Source organism: Trypanosoma rangeli (assembly GCF_003719475.1).
Source record: "Trypanosoma rangeli strain AM80 chromosome Unknown Tra_15.4_contig_00229, whole genome shotgun sequence".
In the NCBI taxonomy this organism is placed as follows: domain Eukaryota; phylum Euglenozoa; class Kinetoplastea; order Trypanosomatida; family Trypanosomatidae; genus Trypanosoma; species Trypanosoma rangeli.
This window is the reverse complement of record NW_021705973.1, coordinates 12,688-27,600: the sequence shown is the minus strand read 5'-3', so window position 1 is coordinate 27,600 and position 14,913 is coordinate 12,688. Positions and strand designations below refer to the sequence as shown.

At 58.3% G+C, this 14,913-nt stretch overlaps 5 protein-coding genes across 5 annotated transcripts, besides 7 other annotated features; all 5 read right to left on the bottom strand.

Moving 5' to 3' along the window:
- Nucleotides 1-29: a microsatellite.
- A 19-nt stretch (nucleotides 30-48) lies between these two features.
- Nucleotides 49-77: a microsatellite.
- An 8-nt stretch (nucleotides 78-85) lies between these two features.
- TraAM80_06352 (uncharacterized protein) lies at nucleotides 86-1,795 on the bottom strand (the record flags this gene model as incomplete). The annotated part of the gene is made up of 1 exon (XM_029383202.1): nucleotides 86-1,795. The coding sequence occupies one exon, from the start codon at nucleotides 1,793-1,795 to the stop codon at nucleotides 86-88; it is 1,710 nt and encodes a 569-aa protein (XP_029236970.1).
- A 19-nt stretch (nucleotides 1,796-1,814) lies between these two features.
- Nucleotides 1,815-1,861: a microsatellite.
- Nucleotides 1,862-1,884: 23 nt separating this feature from the next.
- Nucleotides 1,885-1,925: a microsatellite.
- Nucleotides 1,926-1,991: 66 nt separating this feature from the next.
- On the bottom strand, nucleotides 1,992-2,315 carry TraAM80_06351 (uncharacterized protein; the record flags this gene model as incomplete). The annotated part of the gene is made up of 1 exon (XM_029383201.1): nucleotides 1,992-2,315. One exon carries the CDS (start codon nucleotides 2,313-2,315, stop codon nucleotides 1,992-1,994), a length of 324 nt encoding a protein of 107 aa, XP_029236969.1.
- A 349-nt stretch (nucleotides 2,316-2,664) lies between these two features.
- Nucleotides 2,665-9,735, bottom strand: TraAM80_06350 (uncharacterized protein; the record flags this gene model as incomplete). The annotated part of the gene is made up of 1 exon (XM_029383200.1): nucleotides 2,665-9,735. The coding sequence occupies one exon, from the start codon at nucleotides 9,733-9,735 to the stop codon at nucleotides 2,665-2,667; it is 7,071 nt and encodes a 2,356-aa protein (XP_029236968.1).
- A 401-nt stretch (nucleotides 9,736-10,136) lies between these two features.
- TraAM80_06349 (uncharacterized protein) lies at nucleotides 10,137-11,765 on the bottom strand (the record flags this gene model as incomplete). Its single annotated transcript, XM_029383199.1, has 1 exon — nucleotides 10,137-11,765. One exon carries the CDS (start codon nucleotides 11,763-11,765, stop codon nucleotides 10,137-10,139), a length of 1,629 nt encoding a protein of 542 aa, XP_029236967.1.
- Nucleotides 11,766-12,052: 287 nt separating this feature from the next.
- Nucleotides 12,053-12,083: a microsatellite.
- Nucleotides 12,084-12,131: 48 nt separating this feature from the next.
- Nucleotides 12,132-12,172: a sequence feature (GA-rich).
- Nucleotides 12,173-12,790: 618 nt separating this feature from the next.
- On the bottom strand, nucleotides 12,791-14,203 carry TraAM80_06348 (uncharacterized protein; the record flags this gene model as incomplete). Its single annotated transcript, XM_029383198.1, has 1 exon — nucleotides 12,791-14,203. One exon carries the CDS (start codon nucleotides 14,201-14,203, stop codon nucleotides 12,791-12,793), a length of 1,413 nt encoding a protein of 470 aa, XP_029236966.1.
- Nucleotides 14,204-14,333: 130 nt separating this feature from the next.
- Nucleotides 14,334-14,355: a microsatellite.
- Between the last annotated feature and the right edge of the window lie 558 nt (nucleotides 14,356-14,913).

Genomic DNA, 14,913 nt, shown 5'->3' with positions numbered 1-14,913 from the left:
GTGTGTGTGTGTGTGTGTGTGTGTGTGTGNGNGNGNGNGTGNGNGNGNGGGNGGNGGGGGGGGGGGGAAGGAGGGGGCGCTCCTCTCAGTCGTCGAAGAGCGTCTTCATCCCCCGGTTCTCCGTCGACAGCCCATCGATGCCGCTAAATAAATTGTACGCCGGCGCCGCAGCGGACATGAAGCGCATAAGCTTGTCGTCCACCTCACCCGCCGCCTCCACGAAGGGGGACCCGCAGGAGGCGGCAGCGGGCGCGGGCGAGCTGGACATGGCGGTAGTGGACTTGAAGCTGGAGGCAGCTCCCAGCAGCGCCCAGGAGGCGGACTGCGGCGTCAACCCAAAAAGGCCACCGAAGAGGGCAACGTTCGGGAGCGGCAGGTCCGTGCGGATCGGTTCGTATTGGAGGGCCGGAGCCTGCCGGACTTGCTGCGCCACGCGACTGATCCCAACAACCGGTTGCGGCTGCGGCGGCATCTGTCGCTGCAGGGGCTCTTGCGTTGTTGACGGCTGCCGCGCAGGTGAGGTGCTGTTGGTCTCCCTGTTGCGCGTGCTCACCGTCGTCAGCGTGGAGGTGCCACCAACAACCTGTGGACGTCGCATAGAGGCCGTGTTGTTGCTGGTGATACTTGCGCCTAGGCTGGCACTGATGGGGGCGGAAGCGGCGCCACCCTCCTCCAGTGTCCCTGATATCTTCGACTGAATCCCACCGCTGCCGGCCAACATTGTGTTGCTGGTACTATTACTACCACCACCACCTGCTGGGGCTGCCGCCGCAGCAGTCGCCGCCAGTACGTTAGGGCTTGTTGCCGTTCCGGCCTTCCCAGACGCTGCGGCATTGGCTGATGCCATCGTGCCTGCTGCGCCAGCGTGTCTAGGAGTATTGGCATTGGCTGCAGCAGCGGCGTTCGTGGCAGCATTATGGTTAGTGTTAGGAGTATTGGCCGCAGCTGCCACCTGACCTGCGGCAGTTGTAGTGGCTGGTGCGCTCTTCGCTACAGGGCGGCTGCCAAACTTTGCGACGGCCAACTCTAACATTTCCTGTCGCTTCTTATTGCTCTTGGGGTAGCTGCGGAGGGCCTGAATGAATACGGCCTGCAACGTGTGCTGGTCCTCACGGTTAACGAGCTGACCGCCGGAGCTGAGCGCGGCGTTCATGAGATCCACCATGTCGTTCCGTAACTCTTCAGAGACGTCCTCCTTTTTATCACTATGGCCCTTCTTGCCTGCGGCTTTCCCCTGCGCATTGGTGTTGGTGCTGGTGACGGTGGCGACAGCGGCGGCTGTCGGCAGGTTACCACTCGTGAGGTAGTCATAGGCGCCCAGTAGGTAGCCGTCCACAGGCTTCTTAAGTGTCTTGAGAAGCTGCATGAACACCTTCGGGTCCGCCGCCCGCAGCGCCGCGTATGCCAGCAGCTGCCCTACACGTGTGGCCCGGCTAATCGGCGGGTGACGCATCATATGCAGGGCGCACTGCACCGTGTCTACGAGGTAGGAGTTTTCTATGTTGAAGGTAATCTGCTCCTTGTCATCCGCGTCGTCAAGCTTGGCCGCGATGGGGCGACTCTCATTGAGCACCTGCGTGACCGCGTCAAACTGCGACTGTGAGGGGTGTGCAAAGCCCCATCGACAGCGTGGCCCCTCGCACGGCTTGTCCCGCTTGAAGTTGATCTTGCCCTTGATGAAGCTGCAGCACCAAGCGTCAGGGTAACCGTTGAGAGGGCAGTTGTCGCCGCCAATGCACTGCCGGCGCAGCTGGTGCTCGCAGGGGTGACCGAAACTAAATAACTGCAATGACATTGCTAAAAGCACGACAAGCAAAACAAAAAAAAAAGGAAAATAAAATAATTAAGGCAACAAACAAAAGCCCTTTTGCACTGTCCTTCTGTATAGATGGATAAATAAGCAGATAAATAGATCGGTAGTTAGACATGCATGGGTGCGTGGGTGGGTGTGCCGTGCCCGTGTGTACGGCTTCGACGTGGCGGCCTGCCCCTCAGAAGTCATGGCACCTGCCGTTGCCCTCCCAGTCACCGTACCGTGTTGGGTTGAGTTGCGTGCTTCCGAAAGGCACACCCGTTGCCTCGTCGACGACGTTGGACGGCATTGCGTCTGACGCCTTGTTGAACAGCGACTCCGCGCTGCCCACCGAGGTGGTGAAGCGCTGAATCTCCTCCGGCGAGAGCGGTCGTGGCTTCTGAGCGGGGTCCTCCTTGCCGAGAAGTGCGAGGCGGTGTTCCAGATACTTCTTGTCCTTCACCACCGACATGAAGATGTCGCTTTGGACCCCAATCAACAGCGCCGCACCACGCCGCAGCATTCCCACTATGTATCCTTCTCTCTCTCCCTCTATCTCTGTATGTGTGCAGGTTCACGAGCTGATGGATGCGTGCAAAAACGGCAATGGTACGCAACGGAAGTATTGATATGCGGCGCGGGGAGAGAGGAGAAGAAGGCAGAGACGCAACAGCAGCAGAGGCATACTCACACACATGCACACGCAACATCGCGTACAGAAAAACAGACACCAGACCAATCAATATCCACCGTGCGCGACATTCAGGGCACACATGTCACATGAGAACAGCATCAGCAAAAACAGACGTGCTTCTTTTCTTCTTCTTCAGCCTTATTCTCGCGTGATCGGCATGTTATCCCATCACCCGCATTCACGGCGGTAGCGAGGTGCCTTCGCGGAGGGCGTGCGGTACAAGCATCGCCGCGACAAGTTTACCGTCCTTGAGGCCGGCAAGCAGCACAGAGGGGGCAAACACCATGCAGGAAACACCTGAGTGCGACCTCAGCACGGGCGCGAGCTGCAGACGCGCGGCTCGGTGGAGGATATTCTCCTCCACGGCATAGGTGACTGCGGTGGCGTATGGCGTCACCTCCTCCAGGCACGCAGCCTTCATCACCTCGAGAAGGGTGCGGAACCGCAGCAGCAGCGCGTGCCCATCCTCGGTGCCGATGGCAAGAACGTCGTCGTGGCTGCTCACGGCAACACACGAGACGGCGATGTGCGGGGAATCCCCGAGAATGTACAGGTGCGACTTCCACACATCAAACAGCAGCATCCGGCCGTCGACGGCGACACAGAGGACGAGGTCCAGGCCTGTCAGGCGCACCGCGTACTCCGGCACGAACGGCAGCTCGCGGCGCGCTACCAATGTCCCTCCCTCCAGCAGAAGATCAACCACAAGAATTACCCCAACGACGCGGCGGGCTCGATCATTTGTGCATCGCTTGTGCGAGTTTCCGCCGCTGCTGCGCCGTCCCTTCGTTGCCTTCCCCACCAGGCTCTCTTCCTTAGCGTACTCAAAGCCGGCCACCAGGAGCAGCGACTGCTGGTTCTCAAAAAAGAGCGCGGCCTTTACCCCTTCAGGCGGAAGCAGGCGGTGCACAAAGAGTGGCACGTCCGACGGGGTGCTGAGGTCAAAACGCCACCCCGCCACAGTTCCATCTGCCAGGCCCGCCGCAAACATGTACCCGTTGGGCGAGTAGGCGATGTCCGTCACCACGTGACTGCCATGGCAGAGAAAAGTTGCCACACATTCGGTGGAGGTGAAGGAGTACAAGTCCACGCACCCATCGTTGTGGCGCGTGAGGAAGAAGGGGAGGTGTGGGTGGGACGCGACCTGCGCGTGAGCGGCGTGTGAGAGACGGGGCCGCTGCACCGGCACGTGCGCACTCCGCGGGGTTACCGTCCCAGCGCCCCGCTCCCCGCTCAGCCCGGCCGACAGAGCCGCCGTCACAATGTTGCGACCCGGCTTGTCCCGCAGAAACGCGGCCTCGTTGTCGCCTGCCAGTATTTCGCGGTAGTTGTGGCCCACCTCGGCGCCGGCGTCGGTGCCCCAGACTAGGCTGTCGCAGCTGAAGCGGTCGTAGTCGACAGAGCAGATGGAGCAGTAGGACTGGTGCAGCACCAACCGGTCTGTTGTGGTGATCTCAGCCAAACCGCCGCAAAGGCCCGCCTCCAGCATAAACTCGCGGAAGCTCGCGTGTGTGAGAGAGCGCCGCAGCCATGCCACCTCCATGCTCCGCAGCGTCGCCACAGCGCCGTCACTCAACTGGTCATAGAGAATATGAGCCGTGGCGTGTGCGTGCGTTGCCTCCCGCAGTAGCCGCACGACATTGTCGGTGTCGGCGGATATTTTCGCGGTGGTGCGAGGAAGCTGCCAGAAGAACTCTGAGCGGGCCACGCAGATATCCAGTGAGACAGTCTGCAGTGGCAGCGGTAAATCAGTGTCGTCAGAGTCCGCGAGCAGGTTGTTCTCAAGCAGCTCCGCCACCCGCAGCAGCTCCTGCTCCTCTTCAATGAAGATGCCGTTGGAGTTCGTGAGGATGCTGTCGTCGAGGTGCCGCACCGCCACCACATGGCCAATCAGCTGTGACGCGGCCGCGTTGAACGCCAAGGTGGTACGGCAGAGCAGACAGCCGAGCAGCCACAGGAGGAGTTGGGCGTACTGTGGCGGCCGCGAGAAGTTCGCCAAGACGTCGCGTATGCGATGTACCTCCTCCCGCAGTTCACCTAGTGCACACAGCTGCAGGAAGGCGGCACCCCAGAGGAGCAGCAACGCGCGGAGCTTCTCCTCGTGTAGTTTAGCCTGAAGTACAGCGTCACTGTCACTCTCCGTGTGCAATAATACCTCAATTGCTGAGGGGGTTGCGGCCGCCTCCGTCTCATCTTGTTTTGGTCGCTCCGATGCCATGACCCGTACGCGGCTGAGGACTGCCTGCAGCCCACGCACGTACAACAGGACAGAATCCAGCGTCGCTGTCTCCGCGTGTTGCTCGTTGAGGACCCCCCCCACCGTTGGGAACCCTAGCAGGGCAGTCGTCAGTGCGTAGTCGGTATTCTGCAGCGCCACAAACAACAATACCAGGCGCACAGCGACGATGACGAGGCGCGCAGCCACACTACCCAGCACAGGTACCGAGAACAGCTTCCCAGAGGACGGCTCGACACGCGACTTCCGCGACGCCAGCAGTGCCTCCAAGAAACCCGCCAGGCGATCTTCCACTATGGTTACGGGTGCACGCCTGACGGCATCCACCACCATGCGGGCAGTGCAGACGACAAGCGCATGCAGAGCCCCCCTGCCGCTGTCACTAGGCTCCGTCCATGTGTCCACTGCGACTGTGCCGCAAAGCCTTTGCTCGGTCCACTGCAGCTCCTTCTCCAGTGCCACAGCCGCGACAAGGTCAAGCTGGCCTGCCGCCGCCTCGTCGCTGGCAGACGACGTACAACCGACTTGTACAATGTCGGCAGAAGTTAGCGACGAGAAGGCGGCGGGAATGTTACTTTCGCCCCCGGCTCCCTGCGCGTCATCATCGTCGTCGTCCATGTCGAAGCCGCGGAATGTCAGCGTGCCGGTGTTGAAATCGGCCTTGGTGCGTGCGGCGACGGTTCTTCGAGCCGCTGCCTGTATAGTCTCCTCCTCCTTTGCACTTCGCACCTGCGCCAGCAGCGTCTGCGCCTCGCGACAGCCCATTATGGCCAGAAGCTGCATCCCCGTCGCGTGTGAAAGATGCGTCAGATGCATCTGCAAAAGCAGCTCCCGCAGAGGAGCGAGAGACTCGCTCCGCACGCGTCGTCGCTCGTCCCGAAGCAGGCCCAAGATTTCAGCAGCCTCCATGACACACTGCGGGATATGGCACGCGAGCCGCAGACGCGCCTCTCGAGGCTGTCCGCAGCGCCAGAGCAGACACGCCTCTTCCCAGACATTCATCGGCCCACACGTCGCCTCCTCGCGGCGGCGCTGCTCCATGAACCAAAGCAAGTCATCCAAATCGTCACTACTGGCCAGACGCAAAACCAACAGGGCAAGCGCAATGCTGCCTTGGCGCTGCAGCAGAACTTGGGCCGCATTCCGGGGTTCCCCGGCAAGAAGAAAAAAGGCGGCGCCGTATGACACCATATTCTTGCTCACGGCTGCGAACGCATTGCTAGAGGCAGCTGCCTTATTCTTTGCCTCGTTGAAGTTGCGCAAAAAGAAGGCGTGCAGCTTCGCGTTTTGCTCCGCCTTACATAAAGCCGCAAGCACGCCAACCTTCCCGGCGAGGACGTACATGAGGGCGCACTCGCGCACGTCCTTTGTTGCCTGGTACTGACCCCGTGCCACCCGCTCCGCCAGGGACCGCAGCCCCGGCAGCGACTTCATCCAAAACGGCACGCCAGCCGCCTCCACCTCGGCCCACGACACGGCACCCCCTTTGCCCAGAAGCTCATCCAGCAGCTGCGGCTGCGCATCGGAGAGCGCCGCCCAGAGAAATGCGTTGTGCGGGTTAAGGAGGATGCTCGCTAGAGTCTCACGCACGCCAAGGCGTCGACAAAGTTGATGTAGCTTGTGTATAAAAAAAAACCTTGACGCCTCGGCGTCCATGCCAACTGTCGACAAAATCACTGCCCGCATGGCATCCACAACGCAGACAAGACCCAACTGCTCCTGGCTGCTAAGTCCACTAAGCCGCACCAGGGAAAGCTGCTCCATTACCTCCTCGAGCATGTCCGCAGGGAATTCGCTGCCCAGCGAAGTGTTATCCGCACCCCTTTCGTCTTGCTCCAGGAGACGCCGCGTCTGTGCGCCACGGTCAAGTGAGGCAGCGACGGTGGTGGCAAGAATGGCGGTATCCACGTCCTCGTGCGCTACGGAAGACTGCTCACAGAGCCGGATGCTCACTGGATTGTGGCAAAACTCCCGCGCCAATATGCGGGGGTCGTTGGTGTCTTCTGCGGCAGCGACTACCTCATCCGCCGCCCTCGCACGGGCCAGCTGGAGCACGTCTTCCAGTACAGACTTCACCATCCGCCACCGCCCCATGCCCAGAAGCGCCAGGAGTGTCGTGGGGTTATACACCTCCACCACCGCTTCACAGCTGAAGTTGCCGGGGCGCGGTTGCAGGGAAGTCTCCAGGGGTGTGGACTCGGGGCTCCAGGCGTGAATAAAGGCACCCTCGACGGAAGAAAACAGCAGGTGCGCCACCTGAGTGTTCCCACCGCTGCTGGAACCCGCGTCCCCCACCCAGACTGGAGCCATCGCCGTAATATCGCCCTGCCAGCCGGCCTGCCCCAGCACTGGAGCCGCCCCCCAGTGGCACCCGTCCTCCCCACCCGTCATGGCCCGCACCCACCGCTCGATCGTGCCGCGGCGGTGGCGGCGCAACGTAAAAGCTTCGGCGTCGTAGCTTAGCGCAAACGACACCACATCGTCAACCTGCAGCTCCACGACAAACACCGGTGGCACCGCGACGTTGCGGAGCAGATCCAGTCCGTAGAGCCATAGCACCCGTTTCGCCTCCGCGTCATAGAGTGTGCCCATCACACCCACAACAATGCACTCATTTGCGAGCCGAATCGCCTTGGCCTCCTCTACGCAATAGCGTGTCACGGATGCAAACGGCTGAAAAGACAAGGGAGGGTCATCCGGCAGCGATGTGGCTCGTACAGTGATGCGGTTGATACCCTCCACCCACTCACACTTCACCGCACTCTTGTCGGAGTGGCAACATCCTTCAACGGGGGCGGCCGTCAGCAACTGCAGCGGCGCCGTAGCAGGGACTCGCGCCGTGGGCACACGTAGTTCGCCTTGCGCCGCCGCAAAGCTCTCGAGAAGGGCTCCAGGAATGCACCACCACGCCTCCTTGTTGTTTATTGCATGCCGCGTGGAGCAGCAGAAACCCTCCACAGTGGTCTGCACTTGCTGCAGACCAAACCCCGCCTGCAACGACAAATAGGAGCAGGCGGAGGCGGAGGCGGGGAGCAAACTCCCGCGTGCGTCTAAGGCGCTGCCAGGATCACTGCTTTCATAATTCTTGGTGTGAGGCGCAACTGGTGGCTCGAGTGGGCCGTACCTCGCCGTCAGTTGGGTTAACAGCCGTCCAGCATCCCCACCACACGCTTTCAAAAGCGATGGAACCATGCACACCTTTTCGGGACACTTCGCCTCCATAAAAAGTTTCACCGCCGCTTCCTTGACGTCCCCCGTGTCTCCCGCAGCGGCGACCACAGCCGCGGGAGTCGTGGCGGCACACGTCTGCGACGCCTGCATGCGTTGGCGAAGCTCCACAGGAATTGGTGACACCGCCAGAAGCGTGGCCTCGACAACGCCGTGATTTCGCGTCGCCTGCTCAATGACAAACGCGCGCTCGTGCGAGAGGCCCAGCAACAACACCTCCCCATCGGCGCCCCGCGAGGTTGAGAGCTGCAGCGGCAGCGGGTCCACACCAAGCGTCAAAAATGCCTCTACACGCACCACTCTCGTTATCAGGTCTAGCATCACTTTCGCCACCATGCCGTTGGCGAAGTGTGCCACCAGGCGATACCTCCGTGCCCGCAAGAGCTGCTCGGCCTGCGGCGTTAAGGCGCCAATATCAACCGCACGAGATTTCCAGATGGGCAGCGCCTCCACCCGAACGATGTCACCGTACTTGTCTTGTAGCGGAAGCAACAGTTTGGTGGCCCTCTGCCCGGCGGAGCGCTGCTTCGGAAGCCCCCCCTGCTTCTGTTGACCAAACCGGTAACACACGGTGCGCACCGTGCCGTCCGCATCGAAGCAAAGGAATTCCAGCTTGTTACTAAGTGAGGTTGTGTCGCGGGAGCGTGAAAAGCTTGGCACCAGCTGCGGGCGCAGCGACGACGACATCGCACGAAGAGATACCGTCCCAGACAGTACAAGCTGAAGTGTGTGATCGCTTGTTCTGCGCTTCGTAGAGTAGTCGGCGGGGGCGATGGCCTCCGCGACTTTGCCCCGCGTTGCTGCGCCCACGTCCGGTATAAACTGCACGCTAAAAAGAGCAACGGAAAGCTGCCCGTCGTGCGGGTCCTGACAGGTGACGCAGAGAATGGTGTGGCTGGCGATGTGGTGCCATTCGATCGTGGTGACTTTGCAGAGCCCCAGCCTCGCCGACACCCCGCGCAGTGCAAACTTATCGCTCTGTACAGCATCCTTCGAGGTGAGGGAGGCCGTCCGACGCGAAGGGGAGTAGAGGAGGCTCGGCTCCTTCTCCTCCGGCGGCGGCGATGGTGGCGAAACGCCCCCATAGCGCGGACGCCCTTTCAGCGGAAACACCTCCACCGCAGAGGCGTGGAGCGCAAACGCCAGATGCATGTTCGTGCGGCACACCGCCAGTGCGCTGTAGGAGCCCCACATGCGCCACTTCACCGTGTCACCGTCCGCGCCGAGGTCGACAACCACCGCCCCGTCACTGAAGACTATGGCAAGGGTGGAAAGTGCAATAAACTCCGCGTCCACCGCCTCACGCACCTCTTCATGGCCCACAGATGCGTCCCATCCGGTGAGCCACCGCGGCGCCGCAAAGAAATCTGGTGCCCCCTGCAGCGGAGCTGACACTGCGGAAGAATAAAGAGAGTACGCACCCAGCCCCGCCGCAGCGGCGCCAAGGTGGTTGCCATTCGGGACCTGTCTGTACTTCAGCCGCATTTCGCCCTCGCAGACGTCCACAACGGTCACACCCCTCGCCCCCACCACAGCTACACGCATGTCGTCGCTGAAGTGGCAGAAGCGAAGCTGGCGCAAAGTCGTGTCCCCTGCAGCATCTCCCCTTCCCGCCGGTCTCGCTTTTTGATCGTCAAAAAGTGGCCCAGATGCAAAAAGCGTCCCCTCCCTCAAAAAAAGAAGCCGATCCGCCGAGGCCATCGCCACTCGCAGCTCTCCGCTTGTATTAAACGCGCAGGCGAGGTGGCTGCAGCGCTGCGGGAAAAAAACGTCCCTAGAATGCATATGTGTCGCGCCGTACATGCACGAACGTACGTAATAATATAAACAAATAGCTATCTATATATGTAGGTTTATAATTGTGGATATGGGTGTTTTTAATGCGGTCCCTGCACTCTACAAAATTACAGTAGGAAAGGGCAAGGAGTTAGAGGGAGGGGAAGGGAATGCGACCAGGACGAACGCAACGGAGTCACCGGCGCGCCTCTTGTATGCTCCCTGCCCAGTCACTAACAACAATGCAAGCAAGGCAAAGGTTAGGGAGAGTGAGAAAAGGTGCAGGGACTGCGCACAGCATACGCGCATGACACAAAGATGCAAAAAATAATAATAATGATAACGAATACATCCACGCGTCGAGTGGCCTGCGGTCCTCACTGATAGAACTATGGCCGCTACGTCCGACTTCAGCAGGTAACCGCCATGACACCAACGCCAGAGACCCACGTCTCCCACCGCTCTGCCGCCGCGTCATCCACAGCAATGCCCAACACACATGCCTGTGCTAGCAGTAATCGACCTACCCCACACTCGCGCGCCACGCAATACACGGCCGCGTCCTCTTCAAGCTGTATCCACACCGAATGTCCCTCTCCCTTTTCAAAGGTCCGCTTTATCGTTGGCGACACCGGTGGCGGAAGTTGTTGCCGACGTCGCCTACGAAAGACATCCAAATTTTTCCCAAGTGGTGTATCGTACTGATACTCCGTTACAAAGTAATCAATGTAGTCATCTGCACAGCGGAACTCATTTAGGAGAGTAAAGGTTACCTGTCGCCGCAGACGCAGGCTGGCATCCTCTGCCGTGACGGTGATGGAGCCGAGTGAAGCAAGACTAATTGCAGCCGTTGGCACGGCAGTAGCATTTGTGTACGCCACTGAGGCAGTGGGAATACGCACGACAAGACCACCCTCGTGAAACAGCAGACCAGGCTCTTTAGCTATGCCCAGCGGTGTCCATGCAGCGGCAGTAGCGATGGACACACGAAACGTACGCTGCAACCACGTACATTGGGTTTGCCAGGGATGGGGGTCGTCGCTGACATCCAGCCCCGATTTGAAGGCTGGGGTTAGCAGCACCACACAGCTGTCACTTCCCGCCCGCGGCTCCGTCACCCACGCTACCACCCCGTCCAGCTCACTTGTGTCCTTCGAAAGGGCGTAAAATTCGCTACGCGGGGTTACCCAACAGGGTGTTGACGGTAGCGCCAGTTCCGGCATCGCGGGGTTCACGCGCATCAACAGTTCACTGCGCCACCCACCGCGTTTGACATGCCGCGCCCAAGCTCGTGCCACCGCGTGAGGATTCAGAAGCGACACACCAGGAGAGAGGGGCAGAAGCGCCACGACGACGGCAGTAGTGTCGCCCCCCACAGCAAGACGCAGGTTCTCTGAGACCAGGCCCAGCTCCGCCTGCACCATCCCAAGTGTCCGGTCCACGCGCTCACACAGCGTCGGATTCCACCGAAGAGCACCAACGGCCTGTTGAGTGACGTGCACCACAGCGCGACCCCGCGCCGTGTAGACCGCAGTAGGGCCACAGCCATCTGCGGCATCCTCGGGCACCGCCGCCTTCAAAATCCGCATGTGGCGTCCCCGCAAATCCGCTGCAATCGTATTGGCCACCTCCTCCATCGCACCGCGCACCGTATCCGCCACCCACAAGACCACACACACGAACAGGGTGTACTGGTCAAGCAGCGCCGCCAGCGACGCGTGCGAAGCAGCTCCTTCCGGCTTTTCAAGTTTCCAGACAACACAAACCGGGGCTTGTACAGAACCCGCTGCGTCAGAGACGCATGCAATCAACCGCTGCTGCAACGCTTTTTGAAGGACGCTCTCGTCATGCTCTGCGGCACGTGGGATGAAGTACTCCGCGACATAGAGAGAATCCCCGGAGACGTCAAGCCGCTCAAAATGCACCAGGTTCAGCGAGGAACCTGCAAAAACGTCGTGGTGTACCCGAGCCGTCCAGCCTGGTGGAGCAAGCAGGGCTCGACAAGAGAGGCCCTCAACCTCGCGCTCCACGACATGCATATTTGACAATATTGGTTATTTCTTTGTTTATTTTGTTGTTCGTCTTATTTGCTAGCCAACCTCCAGGCGCCGCTCGCCTTTTACTTTCTTCGGCTCCTCCACTAAGTCGTAATTCGGAAAAACGAGACAGCGCACAGTGCAAGAAAAGGGAGTCCCGCCTTGAATAAGGCCAGTGCGAAGGCACAGCCTACCCCGTTCGTGCCCGTTTGCCCTTCTCTACCACGAAAAGTCCAGAAAGTTAGAAGGAAAGTCCTTCTGCTGCAAATGGCAGATGCAGAAAGAAGCGTACAGACACACACACACACAGCATACCTACACTGGATTCGTGGGCATCTCCCCTCCATGCATAAAGACCGAATAAAGGCATCTACTCCACTCTTTGTTTCTCTCTCTCTCTCTGCCTCACTGTGTGCTTATGTGCGCATGGGCGTGAGTGAGGGGGGATTGGTACATGGTTGGCACATCAGCAAAACAAAAGACACATGTACAGGGAGAAGGAGAAATAAAACAACAACATCCATGAATAACCTGGCAGCAGTATACCTTGCTTACACCAAGGAAGAATACGCTTCTGAAAAGTTTTTGCCCAATCTAATAAAAAAAAAAAAAGTAGCAACACAACAGCTTATACAGGCTGACTAACGGACCAACGGCCGGTATAGCTTGAGGAGAAAGAAGCAAAACGTGTAGATGGATTACAAACCACATACCCGCACGTTGCCTACGAATGGGGAAGCTTCCGTTGGGCCCCGCCTTCCAAAGGCCTAGGATCCCGCAACGAGGTGGAGCCAACAGCGGGAGTGGGTGAGACAACAAAACGAAAAAAATGGCGACATTTCTTTGCGGCTGAAGCACAGTCCTACGCATACTCCACTGCGACGGAATCCAGGAAATGGCAAACGTGGAGGCAATTCGCATAGTAAAAAAATTTGGCAAACCCACACGCTCCGCATTCCTTTCGCACGCCTCTCAAAACAAGACAAAAAAAAAAACGTTGAACATCATCGTGCTTGCCCACTTCCGCGTTAGTTTTTGTGAAACCCCAACCGGAGTCGGTTCAAAATGCGGGAAAGGACAGTGTTGTTGCCTTTAAGTTGCCGCTCTTCATCGCTCTTCTTGCGTAGTTCTCGTCGAAGAACCCGTAGCTTCTCTTCCAGCAGGGCACGGTTGTAAGCAGTGGTACACTCAATGTGGTCATTCTCATGGCCTGAGCCGCGGTTGTACCGAATCTCTAAATACTTGGACTTTGTTGGGGTGACAACAACCTCTTCAATGTCCATGATGGGTTTCTCCTCATTCACCTGGGCAGCCCCTGAGCCATCCACGTTCGGCCGCACTGTGTACAGCCGTTCCCCGTCAATGCAGAGAATGCGCTGTTGCCGTGCACCATATCGATTGATGCGAATCACATCAAATTGCTGAAATGTCTGCGCTTCTTCTGCGTCCATGTTAATAACAATGTCCTCCGCTACCAAAGAAAGTTCGGAGTTCTCGTCGGGAATTCGCCCTTGCAGGAGCACCTCCTTCACCCCAAAGCGGTAGAGGGACAAAATAGTCCGTTCAGCTATAGGCACATCCATGTTACCGCAGCCTGACCCAAAATTGTAGTACTCGTTGATGTTCAGCTCCACCGGCCCATATTTGATGCGCAGCGAGCCCTGCACCAGCCCACTCCCTGGAAGCCGACTGACAATCGCCTGTTCTAGACTCTCCGCAAGCATGTCCGAAGGTACAAGCACCTGCCTTTTGATGGTTTTGGCCTGTGAGTCTAAAGGGCGTATTTCCACTGCCAAGTTAATATCCTCCGCCACAGTCGGCAGCAGCTGTGTTCGTTGTGGAAACAAAAACAGCTTCGCCGCCGGAAGTGGTTGAACCGCAAAACAAGTAAAATTTTGAGCCGCCCCATCCAACTGAATCACCATCTCCTCCTCACCCGTGAAATCGTCTGCTATGTATAATTTATAAAGACGAGGATTTGATGAATATCGGGCTGACAAACGATCATCCGACACAACCATTTGCTGGAGAAATGCATTCACAACATCCACCCCACGAAATGGAACCTGACGTGGCTGAACTGTACACACAGTTCGCTTTCCTTGAACATTCGTAAACGTACTGAACACACGAACCTCCGACCCCTTTGGAACTTCAGCGTCACACTTTGGCTGAGAGATACTGCTCCCAGCTAGGGTAAACGGGCTTTCTGCCAACGCCTCCTCCACACGCTGCCGCCATTGCTGACTGAGCTCCTGCCTTGTCAGGGTAACAACCTTCCCCACAGGGCCAGGTGAACTGGGGTCAGCAAAGGCAACAAGTACAGGCTTCAAGGTTTCCTTCCTCCCGGAAGGAGGACCCACGTACGATTTCATGCGGTCATCGCGTTGTAGATCCGCGTCCGCGTCAACCCCCGCGAGATCTACGGTCCAGCGAATCATCAGATTCTCACACCGGTGTATCCCCCCTTGAATCTGACTGGCACCTACAATCACGAGGCAAATGGGACAGCCACGACGGAAAAGAAGAAAGAATCTGTAATCTGCGGAAGCGGGAAAAATGCTCGCAAGCAAAAATAATAATAATAATAATATTTTTCTTCCCCATAATACTTTTTCGTCGTTTTTGTCCTCATGGTTCTCCTAGCACCTCTCACAGCTTGTATCTCCCCCTCCGCGTCACCGACTGCACACACTTTCTGCTCCGCGTCGACCAACTTCAGTAAAGCAACACTATTAACGTCAGCCTCTCCCGTCATTGTTAGGTCAACGGCGTATTCTTCTTCTATACCCCTCCCTTCCATTCGCCCTCATTCTCGCTCTATCCCTTTGGGCATTGCTTCCTTCCTCACAATTCACACACAGATCATTCGGAACACATCCAAAGCTTCAACATAAAAGCCAAGAGCCAAGAAGAAGTTGCTGCATACGGCCATAAACTCTCGCCCCCTGATTTATGCTTGCTTTTCAGTTTCCCCGGTCCGCTCAAACCACGCAATCACTATCTCCGAGGCTTCAACATTACAATGAATCTAGAAAAGGCACAATACGTTTCCCTCCTCCCTCCGCTCGTTCACTCACTCTCCCCTTCAAATATCACAGTCTTGTTCATCCCCACTGCTGTGCCCACCACACAAGGCGTCTCCTTCCCC